This window comes from Tetranychus urticae, chromosome 2 (assembly GCF_039701765.1).
Source record: "Tetranychus urticae isolate SD_2017Ah chromosome 2, NJAU_TeUrti_SD_1.0, whole genome shotgun sequence".
Classification (NCBI taxonomy): Eukaryota; Metazoa; Arthropoda; class Arachnida; order Trombidiformes; family Tetranychidae; genus Tetranychus; species Tetranychus urticae.
The window spans coordinates 4,890,712-4,911,469 of record NC_142959.1 but is presented as its reverse complement, the minus strand read 5'-3'; the positions used below and the strand labels follow the sequence as shown (position 1 = coordinate 4,911,469).

General features: G+C 33.6%; 3 protein-coding genes across 3 annotated transcripts; 1 reads left to right on the top strand and 2 right to left on the bottom strand.

Moving 5' to 3' along the window:
- Positions 1 to 3,770: 3,770 nt before the first annotated feature.
- LOC107366534 (presequence protease, mitochondrial) lies at positions 3,771 to 7,449 on the top strand. The gene is made up of 4 exons (XM_015934156.3): positions 3,771 to 3,844; positions 4,111 to 4,720; positions 4,802 to 4,962; positions 5,026 to 7,449. The coding sequence occupies exons 1-4, from the start codon at positions 3,819 to 3,821 to the stop codon at positions 7,301 to 7,303; spliced, it is 3,075 nt and encodes a 1,024-aa protein (XP_015789642.1). The 5' UTR covers positions 3,771 to 3,818; the 3' UTR covers positions 7,304 to 7,449.
- Positions 7,450 to 7,828: 379 nt separating this feature from the next.
- LOC107366503 (vascular endothelial growth factor receptor 1-like) lies at positions 7,829 to 16,105 on the bottom strand. The gene is made up of 4 exons (XM_015934124.3): positions 15,377 to 16,105; positions 12,318 to 12,510; positions 9,178 to 12,221; positions 7,829 to 9,045 (listed from the first exon to the last, which is right to left on the bottom strand). Exons 1-4 carry the CDS (start codon positions 15,629 to 15,631, stop codon positions 8,143 to 8,145), a joined length of 4,395 nt encoding a protein of 1,464 aa, XP_015789610.1. The 5' UTR covers positions 15,632 to 16,105; the 3' UTR covers positions 7,829 to 8,142.
- A 462-nt stretch (positions 16,106 to 16,567) lies between these two features.
- LOC107366504 (T-cell immunomodulatory protein) lies at positions 16,568 to 20,282 on the bottom strand. The gene is made up of 2 exons (XM_015934125.3): positions 19,536 to 20,282; positions 16,568 to 19,412 (listed from the first exon to the last, which is right to left on the bottom strand). Exon 2 carries the CDS (start codon positions 19,275 to 19,277, stop codon positions 17,433 to 17,435), a length of 1,845 nt encoding a protein of 614 aa, XP_015789611.2. The 5' UTR covers positions 19,278 to 19,412; positions 19,536 to 20,282; the 3' UTR covers positions 16,568 to 17,432.
- Between the last annotated feature and the right edge of the window lie 476 nt (positions 20,283 to 20,758).

The following is a 20,758-nucleotide window of genomic DNA, read 5'->3' as shown; positions in this document are numbered from 1 at the left end:
GCTATAATTATAAATCGGAGCAATTTTTCCTAAAATATGATTAAAAGCATCAATGATAGCATATATGGAAGGATTCTAGATGAGTAACAAAATTATGCTTGCAATATGGTTAAAACACTTCATGCTTGAATGCAACTCTAAACTTAACTTTAACTTTGTAAAAAATCACTGCAATACAATTCCGAGAGACAGATACAGGTAAATTTTGCTAATTTTAAAGATACATTAGCTCCATATTGATCTTCTAACTCAATCAGTTATTCCACAGTGTTTTTGCTCCTCATCATCATGTTAAAATTTATGAAAGCTAAAACTTCTGCTCCAAGGTAAGTTTGCTTGTTGTTTGTCATTCAGACATTCTTAATTCTCAGTATTTCATCTTTCCCTTTCTCCCCTTATCATTCATGCATTTCAGGAAAGAAAGATTCAATCTCAAACCAAGACATCTTTTTGTTAAGCTGCAAGATATTAGTGTAGTTTTAGGCATGGGAGGCATGCAAAACAAACATTTTCACCTTCAATGAGATCAGACATCTAAAATCTGCAGTTGATTCAGCACTTTTAACTTTGAAAAATTTTGGTGAGAAAAACAAGCAGCTCAAATTGGAGATTGAAGAGTTTAATCTATCAAGTGATCGACTGCATAAAGCAATCCAAACCCTAATCAAAGATGAAAAGACCAAGTGGAGCGAAATGTTTCAAAACGTTTTGGAAATGAATAGTTTCATCAATTTACTTTGATGAAACTATTAATCTTTGATTTATAATTCTTCCCTTCTTTTTGCATATCAATTGAAACCTACACTTTTACTAATATACTTATAAAGGGTGTTGCGGTTAGTAAGGTTCAAGCAATCACTTACCCAATGTTGATAAAAAGATAAAGATGATGATAATGAAGATAACGATGGCAAAGATGGTTGATGAAGGTGAAAATGATGAAACAAAATAATAACAAAACAACATGGCTGATTTAGTTTCTTACCGTGCCCTTGTGGTCATCAGTTTTTTTTTAAATTACCGACAATTTGACACTGATACAGCTCGCTGTGAAAAGGTAAACTTGGAATTAACCCAAAGTGGATATCCATCGATGTCAAGGCAAAAAATGACCAAATTAATCAAAAGGTTCAGGACAACAGGAACGGTCGAGAGAAAAGAGGTGAAGAGAAGAAGAGAATCCAAAAAGACGGAGGAAGTGATGAATATGGTCAGAGCTGATCCAAAAATTTCACTAAGGAAAGCAGCAGCAGTGGTTCAGGCTCATCCAACAACAGTCTTCAAAATTTTCAAGAAAAATAACCTTTATCCTTACAAAACAGTTGAAGGCCAAAAACTGAACCAGAATCAAATCAATGGAAGGATGAGTTTTTGTGTGAGGTTGAAGCAAATGCTTCGTTTGGATCAAATCGATTGGACAAAAATCTGGTTCTCTGATGAGAAGATTTTCACCTTAACTGGACGAGTTAACCGACAAAACCATCGAATGTGGTTACCAAAAAAACCAAAAGAGCCAGAAGTTAACCAGTTAATTGCTCATCCACCACAGGTTCATGTTTGGGCAGCATTGAGTTGGAATGGTTTGATTGGACCTTATTTTTTCAATCGAAGTGTCAACTCAGCTACCTATCAAGAATGTATCTCCGATTTTTTCATTCCTGAGCTCAACAAAATTGACCAACTTACACCACAAACCTGGTATCAACAAGACGGGGCAACGCCCCATTGTACCAACGATGCATTGAATTTATTGAGGAGATATTTTGGTGAAAATTTAATCAGCCGAAGGAGTGACTTTGAGTGGCCATCGAGTTCCCCTGACCTGAATCCATTGGATTATTTTCTATGGGGTTATATTGATGACCTTGTTAGAATGTCTAACCCTTCCACTTTGCCTCAATTGAAAAATTTGATTATTGATAAATTTAAATGTGTTACCCCCGAAATGTTATCCAATACAATTGAAAATTTCAAAAAGAGAATCGATAAATGTATCGAGGCCAGAGGCTCTCATTTCGTTCATTTACTGTAAATTATGTCTTTGTTGTTATTTTGTTTCATCATTTTCACCTTCATCAACCATCTTTGCCATCGTTATCTTCATAATCATCATCTTTATCTTTTTATCAACATTGGGTAAGTGATTGCTTGAACCTTACTAACCGCAACACCCTTTACAATAAATTTTCCACATTATTATCAATCATTACATTAACCTCATTCTATCAATACAATATAATATAATATCTTCACCAAAAAACGGCTCCAAAGACCATTGCATAGTTTGCGAAAAAATGGTTTGAAAGACAGGTTGGAATCTTGAGAAAAAGTGGTTTGAAAGACTAGTTTTTCTTAATACTATCATAGAAAAACGAAAATTTCTATGCATGCGAAATATTGAAAAATTTCAAAAAAACTTTTTTACACATTTTATATTTATATTTTCTTTGACTGATTTTACACAACTTTTTCATCTTTTTTATTTGAAATAAGAAATCAGCATTTCTAATTATGGCTATATTATGAATATCATTGTGTGTATCTGCAGCATGCACAGCATAATGCAAAAATCAACAGGAACAGTTTTTCTTATCTTTGACTGATTTGCAGTATTTTTTGTTTTTTATTCTTTTGAAATCAAGTATGAAGAATTATTGCACAAAAAATAAATCTAAGCCAATAAATCTTAACTCTCAGTCATGAATCTTTTGCGTTCCTCTATCCTTAAATTTCTGTTGCAACTCCAGTTAAAAAATGTTTCATATTTTTGAAATCAGCCTAAAAATATACAGTGGAGTACCAGATAGTGTCAGTACCAGATAATGTCAGTAGATTATTCAATAGCCCCTCAAACCCTTTGTTTACATTCCCTATAAGGAAAGTTTTAATTGAAATTATAAAGAAATTATCAAAAAAGTTGAATATTTCTGACAAATTCAACTCAACTAACGATCCTCAGCACAATGACATCAATTTGTTAGACTTTTCCAGCAACTAACTTTAATTTTATTAATCATTGTAATTAATTTTAAATTTTAGCTCGATTAATAGACTTGCTGTGCATATAAGCTATTTCCAGTTACTGACAGTATCTGGTACTCCACTGTACATAAAAAAATTTATTTCAAAAGTGATCTGACGATAGGCAATTTCCCCTACCCAATATGGCATCCTCCTTGGCAGTATCTATTCATGACATGGTATTACATTCCAATGAATCAATGTATGCTTTAATATAAGGTAATCAGGTGTTGGAAATAATGACAATGAGATATTTGTCAGGGCTGTGAATTTAAAACAATTATACTTCGTTGGATTCCGTCAGTTTGTAATGCTACGACGTCTCCTTGGTTTTCGAGATTGTCGATGCTATAGACGAGGTTCGATATTGAACTACACTGAATAATTTGCACATTTTGCCCCATGATACAATAAATTGAATACGTTGAATTATTCAGGTTGATTGGAGTTGAAAAGCTAGGATTCACTTTAATTCAAGATTCTGGTTACAATGAATTTTGTTGTATTACCTTCAGCTTTAAACATTACAAAGAAAAGGGACTTTTTCTTTTTGTGAGAATGGTTTAAGCTCAGTTTTCTCGAGTTCTAAATTTTTTCCAGTTCCAAAAATAAAGAGTAAAAACAAATTTAAACACAATGTAAACTTAATTGATTAACAATTGAAAGATTGAAAGAAAATTGATCGTCAGCTACTGCCATCTATCAATGACAATCATTATATTATATGTGACCATATGGTGTTTCGGTATTTTGACTCCCAACTTTAATATTTGAGCATTTCTTTCTTTCATTTAATAATGTTTAAATTGATACAATTTCAGAGGTAAGAAATGTCAATCGTTTTTTAGAAGTTCATTTTAGTCTACTGATTATGTTTGAGGGTTTTTTGTTGCAAAATTGTTTCTAATCTTTTTTATGTTCAACACATTAATTTAATATTGGTGTTTGGTTGATTACCAAATCCTCTCTTCTCTTCATGTTTGTTCATACCTGATACTTTGTCTTCTATTACGGTCTTCGCTTGTTTTTCCTCTTTAACTTGGTTCTTGGTTCTTCATCTATTTTAATCCAACTCATCAATTTTTAAAGAACTTGCGGTTGTAAAAATACATTGTTTACACTGTCAGGTCTCATCAAACAACGAATCGCTATGATTTCAACTGGACCTTCTGGGGCTATGGCCTCTTTCAAAGCTGGTCACAAGCTACATGGTTATACTTTAGAAAGAATCGAGGATGTACCTGAGCTTCTAGCTAAAGCTTATTTTTTAATCCATGATAAAACCAAAGCCCAACATCTTCATTTGTGGAGAGAGGATAACAACAACTTACTTGGTATTGCTTTTCGGACAACCCCTTCTGATAATACTGGAGTCCCTCATGTACTTGAACATCTTACTACCATGGGATCTCTCAATTATCCATGTCGAGAAATTTTTATGAAAATGACTTCTAGATCGTTATCTACCTACATGAATGCATTCACCGGACCAGATTACACTTGTTATCCTTTCTCAACTACTAATCCAAAGGACATGGAAAATCTATCGAGAGTTTACTTGGATTTTGTCTTTAATCCGACACTTAAAGAAATTGATTTTCGTCAAGAAGCTTGGAGACTAGAGCATGCTGAAATAACAGACAAGGAATCACCTTTAAAATTCAAAGGAGTTGTCTTGAATGAAATGAAAGGTGTTCATGTGAGTTTACATAATATAGATGCTTACATTACTTTAGCTTGTCGTATTTAACTTAACTTATTTAATTAATTCTTATTCTAGTCAAATAACTCAACTTTGTACTATCGGTCTATTTTACAAGCTGTTTTCCCTGATGTTGTTTATCAATATGACTTCGGAGGTAATCCATTGGACATACCTCGACTGAGTCATGAAGAAATGAAGAATTTTTATAAGAAATATTATCATCCAAGTAATTCCAGGTAATTTTAATTTTTATTTCATCCCAGTTCAATATAACTTATTCAACGCATTTTTTTGTCTAGGTTTTTCACTTATGGGGATTTACCTTTAGAAAATCATCTTAAACTCATCGACGAAATGATTTTATCTAAATTAAATCATGACCCACAAATTAGAATGATATCTAAAGTGTTGGACCAAAAGGCATGGGAAAGCCCAAAAGAAATTGTTACTAAATGTCGTCCTGATCCAATGGCACCTTTTCCTGATAAACAAACAACTGCTAGTCTATCTTATCTTTTGTGTGGCATCGATAATAACTACGAATCGTTTGTGCTATCCATTATCGGTAATCTCCTAACTACCGGTCAAAATGCACCCTTTTATGAATCACTTATAAGATCTAACCTAGGAATGGATTTTGCTTCTGGTACTGGTTATTGGGATTTTACCAAGCAAACTCTTTTTTCAGTTGGTCTTCAAGGAATTCATGCTAACGACTGTCAAAAGGTGAAAGAGATAATTCTTCAAACTTTCGAAAAAGTAGCAAAAGAAGGTTTTCCTCAGGAAAGAATAGACGCTCTTCTTCATTCGATTGAACTCTCTTTGAAGCATCAACCAGCTGATTTTGGACTACGTTTACTCATGGCTATTCAAGCAACTTGGAATCATGATGGAGATCCAATCGGAGTGTTAAGAATTAATGATAATATTGAAAGGTTTAAAAAAGAGCTTTCAGATAATCCAAACTTTTTGAAAGAAAAAGTTAGAAAATATTTCATTGAGAACACTCATAATCTCTACTTCATCATGACTGCATCTGAAGATTATTTGACGGAATACACTGCGAAAGAAAACGCTCTATTGTCTGAAAAAACAGACAAACTGACACCCGAAGAGAAAGAGAAAATTTATCAGCAAGGAATAGAATTAAGAGATTATGTGGATAATAATATGGACGCCTCTTGTTTGCCTTGTTTGGATGTTAATGGCGATATTTCAAGGAAAATGGTTACCACAAACTTGAATCACAGTCAAATTGCATCAATTCCTGTACAAATATCACCTCAACCAACTAATACTGTTGTATATTTTAGGTCATTTATACATTTGGCCGAATCAGATTTACCCAAAGATCTTAAACCATATTGGCCAATTTTTTGTGAACTGATCACTAAGTTAGGAGCTGGATCTAGAGATCACAAACAGATGGATCAAGAGATTAAAATGCGAACTGGTGGATTGGTAGCTCGATCACATCTAAGGGAAAATATTGCTAATTTAGATGAATATCAAACCGGTGTTCTTTTCTATTCACATTGTTTAGAAAGAAATTTAGAATTTATGTTAAACTTATGGTCAGATATAATGAACCATTTGCGATATGATGAAGATGAACATTTAAGTCAAATAATTAAGATGATGGCCTCAGAAGGAACAGAAAATTTAGCTCACGGTGGTCATTCTTTTGCTATGATCAGAGCTGCCTCCACACTCAAGAGCTCTGGATCTTTCCGTGAGATTTGTTCTGGACTCTCTCACATTGTTTTTCTCAAGAAATTAGCTGAGAAGAACGATATAAATGATTTACGAGAAAAACTGATTACTTTGGGTAAACTCGTTTTCCGTAAAGAATCTATGAAGATTGCTATAAACGCTGAACCATCAACAATTGATAACTCACTAACGCATTTTGAACATTTCTTGAATCAACTCCCTTCTGGTGGATCACCAGGAATCAATAAACCCGGTGAAAGTGAATACCCAATCGAAAAAGATTTTAAAAAGGAACATTTCGTGTTTCCTTTTAATACAAATTTCGTTGCTAAATCAATTCTAACTGTTCCTTATGATCACCCTGATCATGCTAAATTACGCATCATGGCTGCATTATTGACCTCTAAGTATGTTCGAGAAGAAATCAGAGAAAAAGGCGGTGCTTATGGTGCCGGAGCATCGATCAATCAAGGAGGAATACTTTCATATTATTCATATCGTGACCCCAATGTTGTAAGGACAGTCAAAGTTTTTGATGAATCTCTTGCGTGGATCAATTCAAGTGATTCGTTTAACCAACAATCTCTAGATGAAGCAAAATTATCAGTTTTCCAATCAGTTGATAAACCAATTACTCCAGGAAGTCAAGGAACGAGACAATTCCTTGATGGTATTTCAGATGAAATATTTCACAACTATCGTCTCCGATTATTGGATGTTACCCTTGATGACGTGAAAAAGGTTGCGCATCAATATCTTGGAGCAGAAGTACCTCATCGATATGCCGTTGTTGGACCCAAAAACGATGAGCTATCTGAAGATAATGGCTGGAAAGTTATTACCGATAGTGACAGTATTCTTTAATCAATTTTTTAATTACAGCAACTCTTAAATTAAAGCTAAATCCCAATGATTATGAAATAATTTATGTTCGCTTATTCCCTTTCTCTGACTCACTTTTCGAAATGGCTTGATTCATTCGATTAATAAATGAAAATTCTCATTCGAAATTTCGTCATGTAAACTGAATCAAACTTTTCTCAGTTATATATTGATAAAATTTATTATCAATCTGACCCTTTTAGCACTTATATCTCATGCATTCACTTTATAATTGTTATTATTATCCACTCGGAATTCAATCCACAAAGCTTATATAAAAGTCTTTGACTGAAAAATGTCCGACTCAATGAAATATTAAATTTAATTTACAATAAAGTACATTTCAGTGAAAATTTTCGATTCGCGAGCGATTCGTGAAAATTTCAGTCAGAATTTAATAATTTGCCTTAATTCCCTCAACATCCGAAAAAACTCCCACACGAAATATTACAATATTCATTTAAACCAAAGGAATGGCTCCTATCAATTAAAATGATTGTAGCACAGTTTGATTGAGATATCAATTTTAATAAAGATGTATTTAATAAATAGCAATATATGATATCATACTTTATTTCATTGACTGATAACGAACTCGCATTGATCAGTTTTGACATGATTAGTTTATTTGAGTTCAGCATAAGTGAAAACTCAATCCATTTAGATTTACAGTTTTGTTATTTCTGTTTGTCGTATTCAAATATTGTGTTAAAAATTTAATGTCCATTTCATAATATCAAGTAGTTCTGTATGAGTTGAGAAAAGAAATTTCTCTAATTGTAATTCCCACCTTTCGTATTAGATTTTCATCATTTGATTGGTCACAATTTACAGGTTACAGCGGACAAGTTAGCATACGCTGGTTGATCTATGACTAGATTATAATTTGGCATTGAAGGGAATGATTTAGGAGATGAGGTCGATGAAGGAGATGATGGCGATTCAAGATAATTGGATAAACATTGAACATCCATTGTGAGATAATTTGACCCAACACCGTCTTCTTCAGCATTCACCTTACCAGTTCCATCCTCATAACTATCAAAATGAATCATAGGAACGATTTCCATTGGACTAGTATGAGCCTTCTGAAGAGGACGAATGGAGTTTAGTTCATCATAATGATCAAAAGGGTCTGAAGAGGGTCGATCCATTGGAGACATATTTTCATAGTCATCACAAGGTCCATTCATCGCAAGATAATTTATTTCTTCACCAGCATCTTCATCAGTAATCATGGCTTTGTTTGCTTCCTGGTATGGATTGTTAAGCTCTAGATAGTAATTTCTTACAGAATCCTCAATTAAACTTCCCAATCTATTTGCAAGTTGGGTGAAATTGGGTCTGTTGGCTGGATTGGAATGCCAACAATCATTCATCATTGAATAAACATTTTGAGGACATTTATCAGGTTGTTCCATGCGGTATCCTTTAACCAATTGCTCATAGAAATGTTGATCAGCCGGAATACCCGGATAAGGTGATTTACCCAAGGTGAAAATTTCCCACAAAAGAACTCCAAAAGACCAAACATCAGATTTAATAGTGAATATCCGATCACCAATAGATTCAATTGCCATCCACTTAATAGGCAATGGTGCATCTCCTTTCTTAACATAATTATCGTCCTGTTGGATATTTTTGGCTAAACCAAAGTCACAAATCTTGACAACACCTTTTTCAGCGACCAAGACATTTCTTGCCGCTAAATCACGATGAATAAGCTACCAAGGGAAAAGGGAAACAAAACATTTTAAAATTAATAAACACTAATAAATATATAAATAAATATACATCATTGATTGAAATAAGTTGCTAAATAAAGTATAAATTCATTGTAAATAAAATCAATTTACCCTTTTTTGTTCAAGATACTCCATTCCTCTAGCTACTTGAAAAGCAAAGGCAATTAAATCGCATGTAGTTACTTGATGATAATCTCCAGGATCGATTTTTTCAGTTGAGCTATTGATGCCGTGTTTGTTAGCTTGAGTAATAATTTGTACTGAATTACCAGAGTAGTCGGAGTTAATGTTAGCATAACGAACACTTTCAATCAAAGCTGCTTGATTGTTGGAGTTGAAATTGTTATTGGAGTAGTAGGGATTGTTAACAACACTTGGAATCCTTGAATCAGTTTCTTGTTCTGTTGATTTTGCGATATCAAATATGCTCTCGTCCAATCTGCGAAAACCTCTCTTTCTATCAATTTGTTGAGTGATTGGATCAATTTGATCAATAAAACCTTCTCTTCGTTCTCGTAAAAAGTCCCTGAGATTCCCATAAGGACAATATTCAACAATAACCATGAGTTTACCTCGGTCCATGTTCTTAGTGACAGCACCAAGGCAGTTGACAATGTTTAAATGTCGACCCAAATGTATAAGAATTTTAAGCTCAGCAATTAATGCCTTCTTCTGGGAGTAATCTGAATTAGGTTTCAACATTTTAACTGCAACCATTTGAGAGTCACCAGATTCACCAAGACCCACAGCCTCGGCTAAAATGACCCGACCAAAAGCACCTTCACCAAGCGTTCGCAACATTTTTAGCCTGTTATCAGGAAACTCCCAACGAGAATCATAAGATAATAAAGCAACTTGTTCATCCAATGGTAATTCGGGATCGAAAGAGTCCAATGGCGACGGATTAAATAGATTGGCAGTGAAAAATTCAATCTGTCTTTTACGATCTTCTCGAATACGTTTACCAATTGCAAAAGCAATGAAAACCAAGACGAGAGCAACAACGAGAAAGGTTGCTATAGCCATTATATTTGCAAGGCTTAAACCATCGCTCGCCTCTCCAAGAACTTTCAGAGATGAATAAACATTCAAAGTTCCCCCGCGATTGGATATTTTACACTGGTATTTACCCGAATCACTGGTTACAAGTCGATGAATAACCAAGCGTTGCCCATCATCAACTAAATCTACACCAAACATGCCCGTGGTATTGAAATAGCGTCCATTTTTAAGCCATTCAATAGTTGGTTTTGGTTTTCCAGTGACATAACAGTAAAATTCATTCATCATTGAAGGATAAACAGTCGCCAATTTATCGACCATATTTGTTTTAACCAATCTGGGTTTACTTATGGGTTCAACAATTATATTCAATTCTTTCGTCTCAAACGGAACGTGTGATGTTGGTGATTGACTGGCTACGACTGGCGGTGATTGGTTTCCATTGGCATTTCTTAGTGTAGCATTACAATAATATGTACCAGAAGCGGAAGGGTCAATTTTCAACAGCAACAATGTACTTATCAGAGTTGATTCTTGATGAATGTAAGATGAAATGACTACATGGTCAGTTACATTGAACATCATTCTTAGAGATGAGTAAGCTTCTCGGGTCGGTTTTTTGTACCAGTCTAGTTTGGTGTAATTATAAATGGAGGCTTGACAGGTCAACATAATATCGTCTTCCTCAACAGCTTCACTTGCATTGACATTAATATCGAAACCTTCTGAACCTGCAGTTGTCACGATAAAATATTTATCGACATGACTGGTTCCGTTTGCATTCTCACCATAACATCGATAGATTCCACTTTTATTGGCATATTCAATGTTTAAGATGGATTGAACTGAATATGGTTTTGTGATGGGATCGGTTTTGTTTTTTGAAAATTGAACTGTACTGATGATGGATTCATTATTTGGTCGTTCATCTAAAGGATTGATCCATTGTCCATATGCTGAGGTTAGTCGTGAAGTTTGCCCACAGAGAGATGGTTTACATGGGAAAAATGACCAAGAAATCACTGGCAATGGACTTGCTATTGCCGCACAAGTTAAATTGTAAGAAGAGTTTTGATGGAAAAATCGCTGAGAGTTGATTATTTCAATATAAGGTTGTCCCTTCACTTCAACAACTATTGATATTTCAGTCGACATGTCAGTAGTGTTTCCAACAAGAGTATAAACACCAGTGTCTTTCATGCTTAATTTAGCTATTGTCAGAATTGCTTGATTATGATCGATTCTAAGCTTTATTGGATTAGTCGATTGTGTGGATAATGGATTTTTCACATTGGAATCTTCTTTACCCGTGTCTTTATCTCTATTTGCTAAACCCAACTGTGATCCATCTTTAAACCAAACTAGTTGAACCGATGAGATGTCGGGAATGGCATGAACGTTGACCACTAATTTTAAGGTTTCGCCAACATTGACCAAGAAATGAGTTTTGCTTAAAGCCGTTGAAAAGTTTACAAATGCTTGGAAGCTTTGATTGTAAACAGTTATGTACTTAACATCGGTATATAGTCTACCTTGAGCATCTGTTACATTACAATAATAGTTACCCTCGTCTTCGGCTGTCACATTGATCACTGTTAATTTGCGTGAAACTGTTTCATAGGATCCTTCGCCATTCTTGTGAGTCACGGATTCACTTTCAATTATTCTGTAATTTTCCTCAGATGATGAAAAGGCTGGTTCTGTGTGTAAGGCTGGATAACTCCAAGCCATGGTGATTAAAATACCAACTTCAATATGAGCGATACAAGTTAAACTAAAAGTCCCATTGATGTGAACAAAATCATCAGTATTTATTATTGGTCTTATGCCATAGATTGGCTCAATTGACCAGTGAATAGTCACTAACATGTCTTCCTCTTTATCGTCTAAAATAGCTAAACACTTTAATGATGATGACTCGGAATCCCATTTTGGTTTATCAAAATGAAAGCCAGAGGTTGGGTCAAATGTTACACCAGTATTTTCACCGACTTCAATCATCTGAGGTCCACCTTCAGCATAAGTTTTCCATAGAGTAACATTTGTTGCAGAGTTTGTTGGTATACATGGAATTGTTGCTGGTTGAGATTGAATAAACGATACCAAAATATACGATGGATTGCCTTCAAACGGCACCAATAAACAATCAGGATCTAAACATAAAACAATGGAAAAGAGTTGATTTGACTTGATCTTAATATACCAAATTGATTCGTATTAAATAGATATAAGGATAAGTTAATTCTTACCATTAACAAAAAAATAAACAGATCTCCCGACATTTTGTATACCACTATACAAACAAGTATAAGCTCCAGTTTGTTCATAAGTTGCGTTGGTAAGAATTAATTCACTATAACATAACGATTTACCAGATCTATAAGTATCGGGTTGACACTTATTATTGATTTTAATAAGGTTTTCCATTGAAATTGATTCATCCTGAAAAGTAATTGGAAGCAAATAATTAGTCATCAAATAGCAGCAATTATAAGTACCACAAAAACGCTGCAAAAACATTCGCTAACAATAACAATCGGAATAAAACTCATGAAACTACTCAATAGTGTGCTTTGTTTGTTACTAAAAGACACAAACAACAACTTTTTTCCCATTTATGCACAAATTGACATAAATACTGTGAAACAAATGGCCAAAAACGGATAAAAATTAATTTTTTGCCAATTTAGACTCTGTAGGTTTGTAGGGAAATTAAAACTGAGCCCATTGGTGCTAATAAAAAGTTTATATGACCGATAGTTTCCGAGAAAATCGAGTCGAAAGTTGAAACTTCGAACACTTTTTGTACAGTAATGGAAGAAGATATTTTCGTGAAACTCATTTTGCTGATGTGTATTTTGATTATCAACCAGCAAATGAACTTATATCGAGAAATAAAATTTTCTGTGCGAATTAAAATCGATAAGTTCGATTTTCATTCAAACTGACTTATTTCTGTGACCGTAAAATTTAGAGACCTCAAACTTATTTCCCAACCATAAAAATTGATGCTTCACAACATAGACCCAATACTTTTTTCGATTTAGCGATTGTTCTCTCGATTTTGGCCATTAACCCAAAAACTTTGAGGCAAAATATTTCGAGAATGGTAGCGCCCATAATAACGATTCTTTGACCAGACATTAGATTTTGTTATGGGTTATAATATTATGTGACTAGAAACCGAAGAAATCCTAACTGATTGATTTAATAATGAATATTCTTCTGACACGTGATAAGTAACCAGTTATCTTTGAAAATCTGGTATCAAATCTGGTTACCTAACTAATAAATGTTATAACTTTTTTCCTAGTTTCTGCAATCATCTGAAATTAATAACACATCATAAATCATAACAAAATCTAATGTTTGGTTAAAGAATGATGATTGTGGGTTCTACTATTCTCGAGATATTTAGCCTCAAAGTTTTTGGGTTAATGGCCAAAATTAGGAGAACTGTCGCTAAATCGAAAAAAGTATTGGGTTCATGGTGTGTGCCATCAATTTTTGTGGACTGAAAATAAGTTTGAGGTCTCTAAATTTTACGATCACAGAAATAAGTCGCTTTAAATGAAAATCGAACTTATCGATTTTATTTCGAACAGGAAATTTTATTTCTCGATACAATTGCATTTTCTGATTGATAACTTAAATTCACATCAGCGAAATGAGTTTCATGGTAATATCTGCTTCCATTATTGTACAAAAGGCAATCGAAGTTTCAACTTTCAACTCGATTTTTTCGTGAACTATCGGTCATCGAAACTTTTAAATCACATTAATGGACCCAGTTTTTATGTCCATACAAACTGTCAGAGTCTATATTTGCAAGAAATTAGTTTTTACCCGTTTTTGATCATTTTTTTTTTCAGTACCTGTGTCAATCTGTGCATAAATGTTACAATAGTGTTAGTTGTGTCTTTTTATTAACAATTGTATGTTTTTAATGAAAGAGAATCACAGATCGCGTTGTTTAAGTACTGAATGCCGGACAGAGGTGAAAGTCCTGAAATCAAAACGTAAAGAGAAACTCTCAGCCTGAATATAACCCAATGTTTAATAAATTATGTGCTATAACTTTTTATTCAAACTCAATTAACAAATTGTAAGATTTGCCTTGACTTTTCAATCAATTATAGCGTCTTGCTTCGGCAAATGTAGCTCATTTAATCGTCAGAGCTCTGATATTTTTGTTAAATCAAATCATGGTTTAGTTTCTTCGAAAATTTTCATGGTTCACACTAGTAATCGAAATATCTCTGTATCAATATTAATTGTTTACATTTACCATTTTCAGTCTATGGGAAAATAGCTAAAAGGAACTGTACACAGAAGATAAAATCCGGTGCCCTAGGGTCACCTGTTGAATAACCTCTAACCTGACTATGTCATGCTTGGCCGATCAACGGTAAAATAGTAATACGTTTATTATATTAGTAATGATTTATCTTAATAAATGGCTCATCCATTGGATAACATATGAATCAAAAACTAAACCAAAAGAAGCTACCGATTAGCTCATTGTTTTGAGTAAACAAAGGTAAAACATATTTTAGTGACTTATCGTGATCATCTTTCAACTGAATATTTAGAGGAAACGTCGTTTCCTGATGGATTGATTTTTCAATGAATTTAATGTCAACAAAGGTCAACCAAAAAATATTCAATATTAATAAAAAATCATCGTTTCCAGAAAATATATAAAGCTTCCACAAATTTCGCATTCGCTTTCAACACCCAATACTCTAACTGACAAACAAGCGTGCTAAAACCCATTAAGGTAAGTTTTAATTAAGATTCATCTTCTTGACTGAATATAAATATTATTTAAATAGCTAAATGCAAACAATACAAAATGAAACACATTATGGAACGGAAAGCGTTTATCCGGTTTGATTAGTTTTCAATTTGTTTACAACATTACTTTGAATGCCCCATTTTAATAATTTTTTGTCATCCTGATCTTCAGCAATCATCATAATGGTTAAGACATTGCAATCAACAACAAGTAACTTAATTAGCGGCATCTAATTTGGATAACTTCTTAGCTCTGGATATATTTCGGAAGCTGATAAGTTATCTCGCTAAGACCAGAAACGAAAATATTTCTTAGCTTTTAGATGCTATTTTTTAGTCCTTGATTGAGTTTATAAAAATTGTTGGTTATTTCATCTTGGGAATGGGAAGCTCTGCAGCTTCGTACTGGATTCAAACTATTGTCAGGCTAAAACCATTACATGAGTTTCTTGGTTAAGTTGATTGCAAAAATGGTGAATAAACCGGGTTTTGTAAAAATCTATTGACTTACCACAATATTTTCAGGATACTTCCAAACCAATGGCTTAACTCCATCACAACGCAAATGAATTTTGCTTCCTGAAGGTATATTCGTTGAATTAATTCCTGATTTAAAGGTTTTCCAAGAATTATTGGGTATATTGGATGGTTCAAGAATACGAAGACTTGGAGGTAGCAAGGCACCATTCACAATCAATGAAAGATACAAACTGGTGTAACACAAGCAGGCAAAGGTGATAAAAATATGAAATAGACATTTATTCATTTCAAGATGATTTCAACAATATGTAAAAGGCAAACAAATTAACTTGAAAACTGGTAAAAAAATTGGAGTAAAATCACAATGAAAATATTTAAGATTATATTGGACAATCATTAAATCTTTGACTCATCATTCCATTGACGAGTTGATCAAATGAGCCAACCAAATTGCGTTATCTAGTATCGATGAGTGTTTAAACGTATTACATTGGTCAGTAAAGTCTCGACTATTTTACATCATCTATTGAGACAAGTTTCAACTTGACTCTCACTCCTCGGCATACACAAGGATATCCTTTGGTTAGCAAAACTTTAGTCTAATAATATCTAGTAATTGTTACAGTTGACTGATATTTATGAAATAATCATCAAATACAAATATAAAATCAAATATTGATAACTATCAATTCACCTGTTTATACACACACAAAGTTATTCGTATTAAAGTAGCATCGTTCAATTTATGATATAAAAGTCTGTGAAACCAAAAAATGAAATGACTGTTATATTTGTTTGATTTTTTCAAGTCCTTTGTTTCCGGTTCTCACTTTTTTCGCTGCTCACTGTATCTGCTTTTTCCCTCCTCATCCTTCATCATCATCATCATCATTCTCTTCTTCTTCCTCTCTAGGTCAAATCGGTGTACGGCTCACATAAGACGGTCATACTGTCCTATCTCATTATCAACAGTATCAAATGTTTCTCACAGAAAGTAACTTAATCTTTCTCATTTCATTTATTTCCTTTTGTCTTAGCGATTCTTGGCCCACACTAATTAACGTTAAAATAGACATTAGTTAATTTTAATAGAGTAACTGGATTTATCCTGGGGATTTGGAGTATTGCTAGTGTTGTTGGAGTGTTGACGATCCTGCATCCATTACTAATGGAACATTACATACAGTAGTGTGATATTCAAGATAAATTAAAAGTACACAAATTTTATATCTAAATGGACAAAATTTATTACCTTCAATTGAGTTTGATCATAATTTACAAAAACATTTGATTAAAAAGATTTGCTGGATATGCAATGAGAGATAGAAAAAAGCATTCAAACATGAATGAAGGGATGAGAAGAGGAGAGAGGTAAATTTACAAATATTAAATTTAAACAATTGTCAAGGTAAGTTGTTGATTTGCTTTAAAACGTTTGAGACTTTTTTTGATTTTTTACACATTTGATTAAAAGAAGAAAAGTCAACATAAGCCTCGATTCGGTCATCCTCTTTGATAACATGCGATTGAGATAGAAGTTCGCTGGTTGATTTATCAGAGTCAGATGATGATGGAGTTGATGAAGAGGCCTTCTTTTTACTACTTGTAAAGTTGAATGCGAAAATATGCGAGAACATCTTGGAAGACAAATTTAGGATGCAATGTTACCAAAATAAACAATCACAATTTCAAAGGTGGATGATGATGTGTTTAACTATAGAACAAAAACAATGAAACAATCTTGACCAAAAGGAATGTTTCTCCAAGAAATGGTCAACTTTCAACACAAGAGTAATTTCATGGATGTAATGTGTCTTTGTTGAGCCTAGTTCACCATCGATGCATGTCAACCATTGACCATCTACAATGTGACCAGCTTCAGGTGATGATCTTTTTTGATGGATGTCAAACCAATAGGTGGCACTTGAAATATTTCAATAAAAACACAACTTTAGGAAGTAAACATTTTCTTCACTGATTTCGGTAACGTTAATCGTTTTAATATCAATCGGTTAACAAACTTGAATGGATTAAAAGACACTTAGGAACTTTGCACCTTTTACAGCTTCCACTTTTCGAAAATATTTTTAACTATCAACCCAAAAACCTTTGAAAAGTTGCTTTTCGTACGCATCTTCTCTAACTTCTTTGTGATGAAGAATAGCAATTAAAATAATCAACACTAAACAAATAGCCGTGAAGGTGTACAAAGTTTTGTTTATAAATTCACTAGGTGTCAACCAGAATTGAACTTTCCACTTTTTAGGCTCATTTAAGGGATTGGTGATGATAACAATCTGAGAATCGGGAACAAACTGTTCTTCAACGTGCTTCAAAATAGTACTTGTATTACCAGAAGGAACAGTTACTGTAAGGCGATCAATATAATTTGCATACGGTCCAAGACCGAAAAAACAATAAGGCATTTGTAGAGCAAAGTGAGCTGATTGGGACAATTGTCCGGCACAAGATTCCATTTGTAAACCTTTCGAGTCCAATAAAGATGTACAGACTGTTGGACCCGCTCTGTTTGTACCGTAAGGAACACGGTATTTTTCAATAACATAATAATCTTTACCATAACAATTTCGATCAGTACAGAGACCACTTGATACAAGAACTTTGAGAAAATTTGAATCTATTCCTGATTCATCTATTTCACCAAAAATTTTCATCTTTCGAGTTTGCAAAGGAGTGGAAGGTGTTCGTGAATCATTGTACAAGGGTCCTGTATTTATGAGAATATCGAGTTTTCCATTTTCCGAGATATCAAAGAAAGTTGCTAGTTCAGGATCACCAGCGTTGGAAAGACTTTTCTTTAAAGGAACTACAGAAGGAGATAAATGTCTGCCAAATGAATTATTGGCTGATGGCTCATTTTGAAAGATTACCACCTCGTTAACATGAGAACCGTGACGCATAATTGCAATCAAATCAGGATAACCATCCATTGTTACATCACCAGCTCTCAAGGCCATAGGGATTTTAAAATGAATATGATCTATTTCAACAAATTGATATGGATTGCCATCGATTTTGATGTCGTCTAATAAAATTTCCCATTCATAAGAAGTAGTGAAATTCCATAAGAGACCGTAAATGCTACAATAATGAGGATTACAGACAGGTACAAGATGATCAATTTGTCCGTCAGAATTGATATCAACAAAAATAGATTGTCCGATTTTCAATGAGCCTTTGGAAGATTTTGGATATTCAAAGGTATAAGTAGGTTCTAGATAGCCATTTTCACTAGCAAGCCAGTATTGCATTTCTGTTGCAGTTGTAATAAAAATATCAGCAACCCCATCTTTATTGAGATCTATAAAGGCATTAGAATGTGGAGATTTCATGGGTAATGAACTTGAAGATTTAAAACCATCCTTGCTAGCTGGAAATTTAGTTTTTTCTGGCATTCCTTCCTCACGGCCGATCCAAACATAGTATACTGGATCAATTTTTCCATCTTGAGCTAAAATATCAGATATCATATCACCGTTGTAGTCAAGTAGCAAGGGATGTGAGTTGACTGTTGCAAAAGGGCGTTCGGAGAGAGGAGCACAATCTAGTAAAGAACCATTTGGTCGTAAAAGTCTCAAGTTGAACGTATCAATAAGGTCTCCTTTACTAGGGGTGCCAGAAACCACCAACACATCCATCATAGCATTACCAGTGAAATCGCTAGGGATAAGTTCAACTATGATTTCATTATCAGGCATGGTGCATTTACGGTCAACTCCACTGAATGCATTTTTACCCTTTTGAGCTAAAAGAGCACCAAACGAATTTCCATCATCTGTTATCACAAAAATGTCCGTCAACTTGTCATTATTCAAGTCTCCAAAGGCAGCCAATAAGCCTCCTTGGTCCAAAAGACTTTGTGAAAGCGTAGAAGAAATGCAGCAAAAATATAATATCCAAAGATGAATCATTTTAAGCAAAATTTAAGCTTAAAAACATCCAGGCACCAATTGGTTTGAAAAAGAAGCAACAAGTTTGATTTTAGTAGCTACCAGATTTTGCTTTCACTCTATTTTCTTTCATTGATCTTATCAAGCAGAGTGAACCTATGAATAAATGAAAACGAATAACTATTAATGAAGGATAATTATATATCAATAAGAAATAAAATTGAGACAGGGGTGCAATTAAAATTAGGGCCTTAACTAGATAGGAGTAAAGTAACTTACCTTAGGTTGGCTTACTAGGCTCTGGTTGCTTTCAATTTGAGAAATCACAAAACAAACTGTAGATGATATATTTAAGATATACGGATAATAGATATTAACAGTGTTTGGTGTTGATTGTAGTGTTAATAAATTAATAAAATTATGATATCACTAATAATGAAGAATTGGAAGGCAATTAATTAAGCTGGAAGTGCGTATAACAAGAAGTCTCACTTTTGTGTATTTGCCAAACATAGAAGGATGATGTTGTGAATCAAACAATGCACTTGTTCAATAGAGATGATAACGTTTTTGTTGATAAACGAGTTGATTAAATAGATGAAGATAGTTCCTTGCTCTTCTGTTAATCATTGGTTTAAAATATAATTAAAAATTCATAAACAATTAACTAAAATTAAATAAAGGACCAACAAAATAAGGGTTTAGTTGTTTTGTTTGCCACCAAGAGAGAAAAACATAGAAGCTACTGCTGACTTTGACAGGCAACAAGTATCAAGAAAGTTGGCAAAGAAACATGACTAGAGAAATTACACAGAGAAAAATGTAGCCATGATTATTAATGAAACAAGTATTGAAAGTGTTAATCTTTGATTGGTATTACAGTTATCAATAGAAGCATCAATATTGGTTTGGTGAAAAAACTGAAATCAGATGATAAGAATTGAGGGCTGAGAAGGATAATGATGCAAGTTACAACTTTCACTCTTTAGCCTTTGCGTGATTCAATACATGTCTATAGCAACTTGTTACAGTTTGCTGAGCAACTTTTCAGTTACTTTAATCAGAAACAAAACCAGCCGTTAATATTGACTAAAAACCAGTCAGGCAAGGTGTATTAGTAATTAGTAGCTTTTAATGAAAGTGAAAACTTGCCATTCCAAGTACATTACTCGTGAACAAGCAAATCGATGAAATTGAATCGAGTTGACCATTAAGTACTCAACAGGTGACTCTATTAAATTGGTTAAATTGGTGACAAAATCCAAAGGTTCTGTAAAGTCAGCTCTATGTGCAACTTTCAAAGTTTCAATCAAAGGAGGATCTGAGGAAAAAAACTCAAATTGAGATTATGAGAGAAAAATAATTGTTACAAGGTGAGTTTAGTTGAAATATCAGGCTTAATTGACTCATATACTGTGAGTTGAAGAGATATACAACTGATATAATGTACTTCAAGTTGAATGTTTAATGAGAGGCAAATAATTCCGTGGTTTTAATTAAAT

Coding starts and splice junctions, on each gene's coding strand:
- LOC107366503 (XM_015934124.3), bottom strand. CDS start 15,631: ATGAATAAATGTCTATTTCATATTTTTATCACCTTTGCCTGCTTGTGT. Junction 12,222..12,317: donor TGTTTATTTTTTTGTTAATG/GTAAGAATTAAC, acceptor TTTTATGTTTAG/ATCCTGATTGTTTATTGGTG. Junction 9,046..9,177: donor AGTATCTTGAACAAAAAAGG/GTAAATTGATTT, acceptor TTCCCTTGGTAG/CTTATTCATCGTGATTTAGC.
- LOC107366534 (XM_015934156.3), top strand. CDS start 3,819: ATGTTTAAATTGATACAATTTCAGAG. Junction 3,845..4,110: donor AAATTGATACAATTTCAGAG/GTAAGAAATGTC, acceptor CAATTTTTAAAG/AACTTGCGGTTGTAAAAATA. Junction 4,721..4,801: donor ATGAAATGAAAGGTGTTCAT/GTGAGTTTACAT, acceptor TTCTTATTCTAG/TCAAATAACTCAACTTTGTA.
- LOC107366504 (XM_015934125.3), bottom strand. CDS start 19,277: ATGATTCATCTTTGGATATTATATTTTTGCTGCATTTCTTCTACGCTT.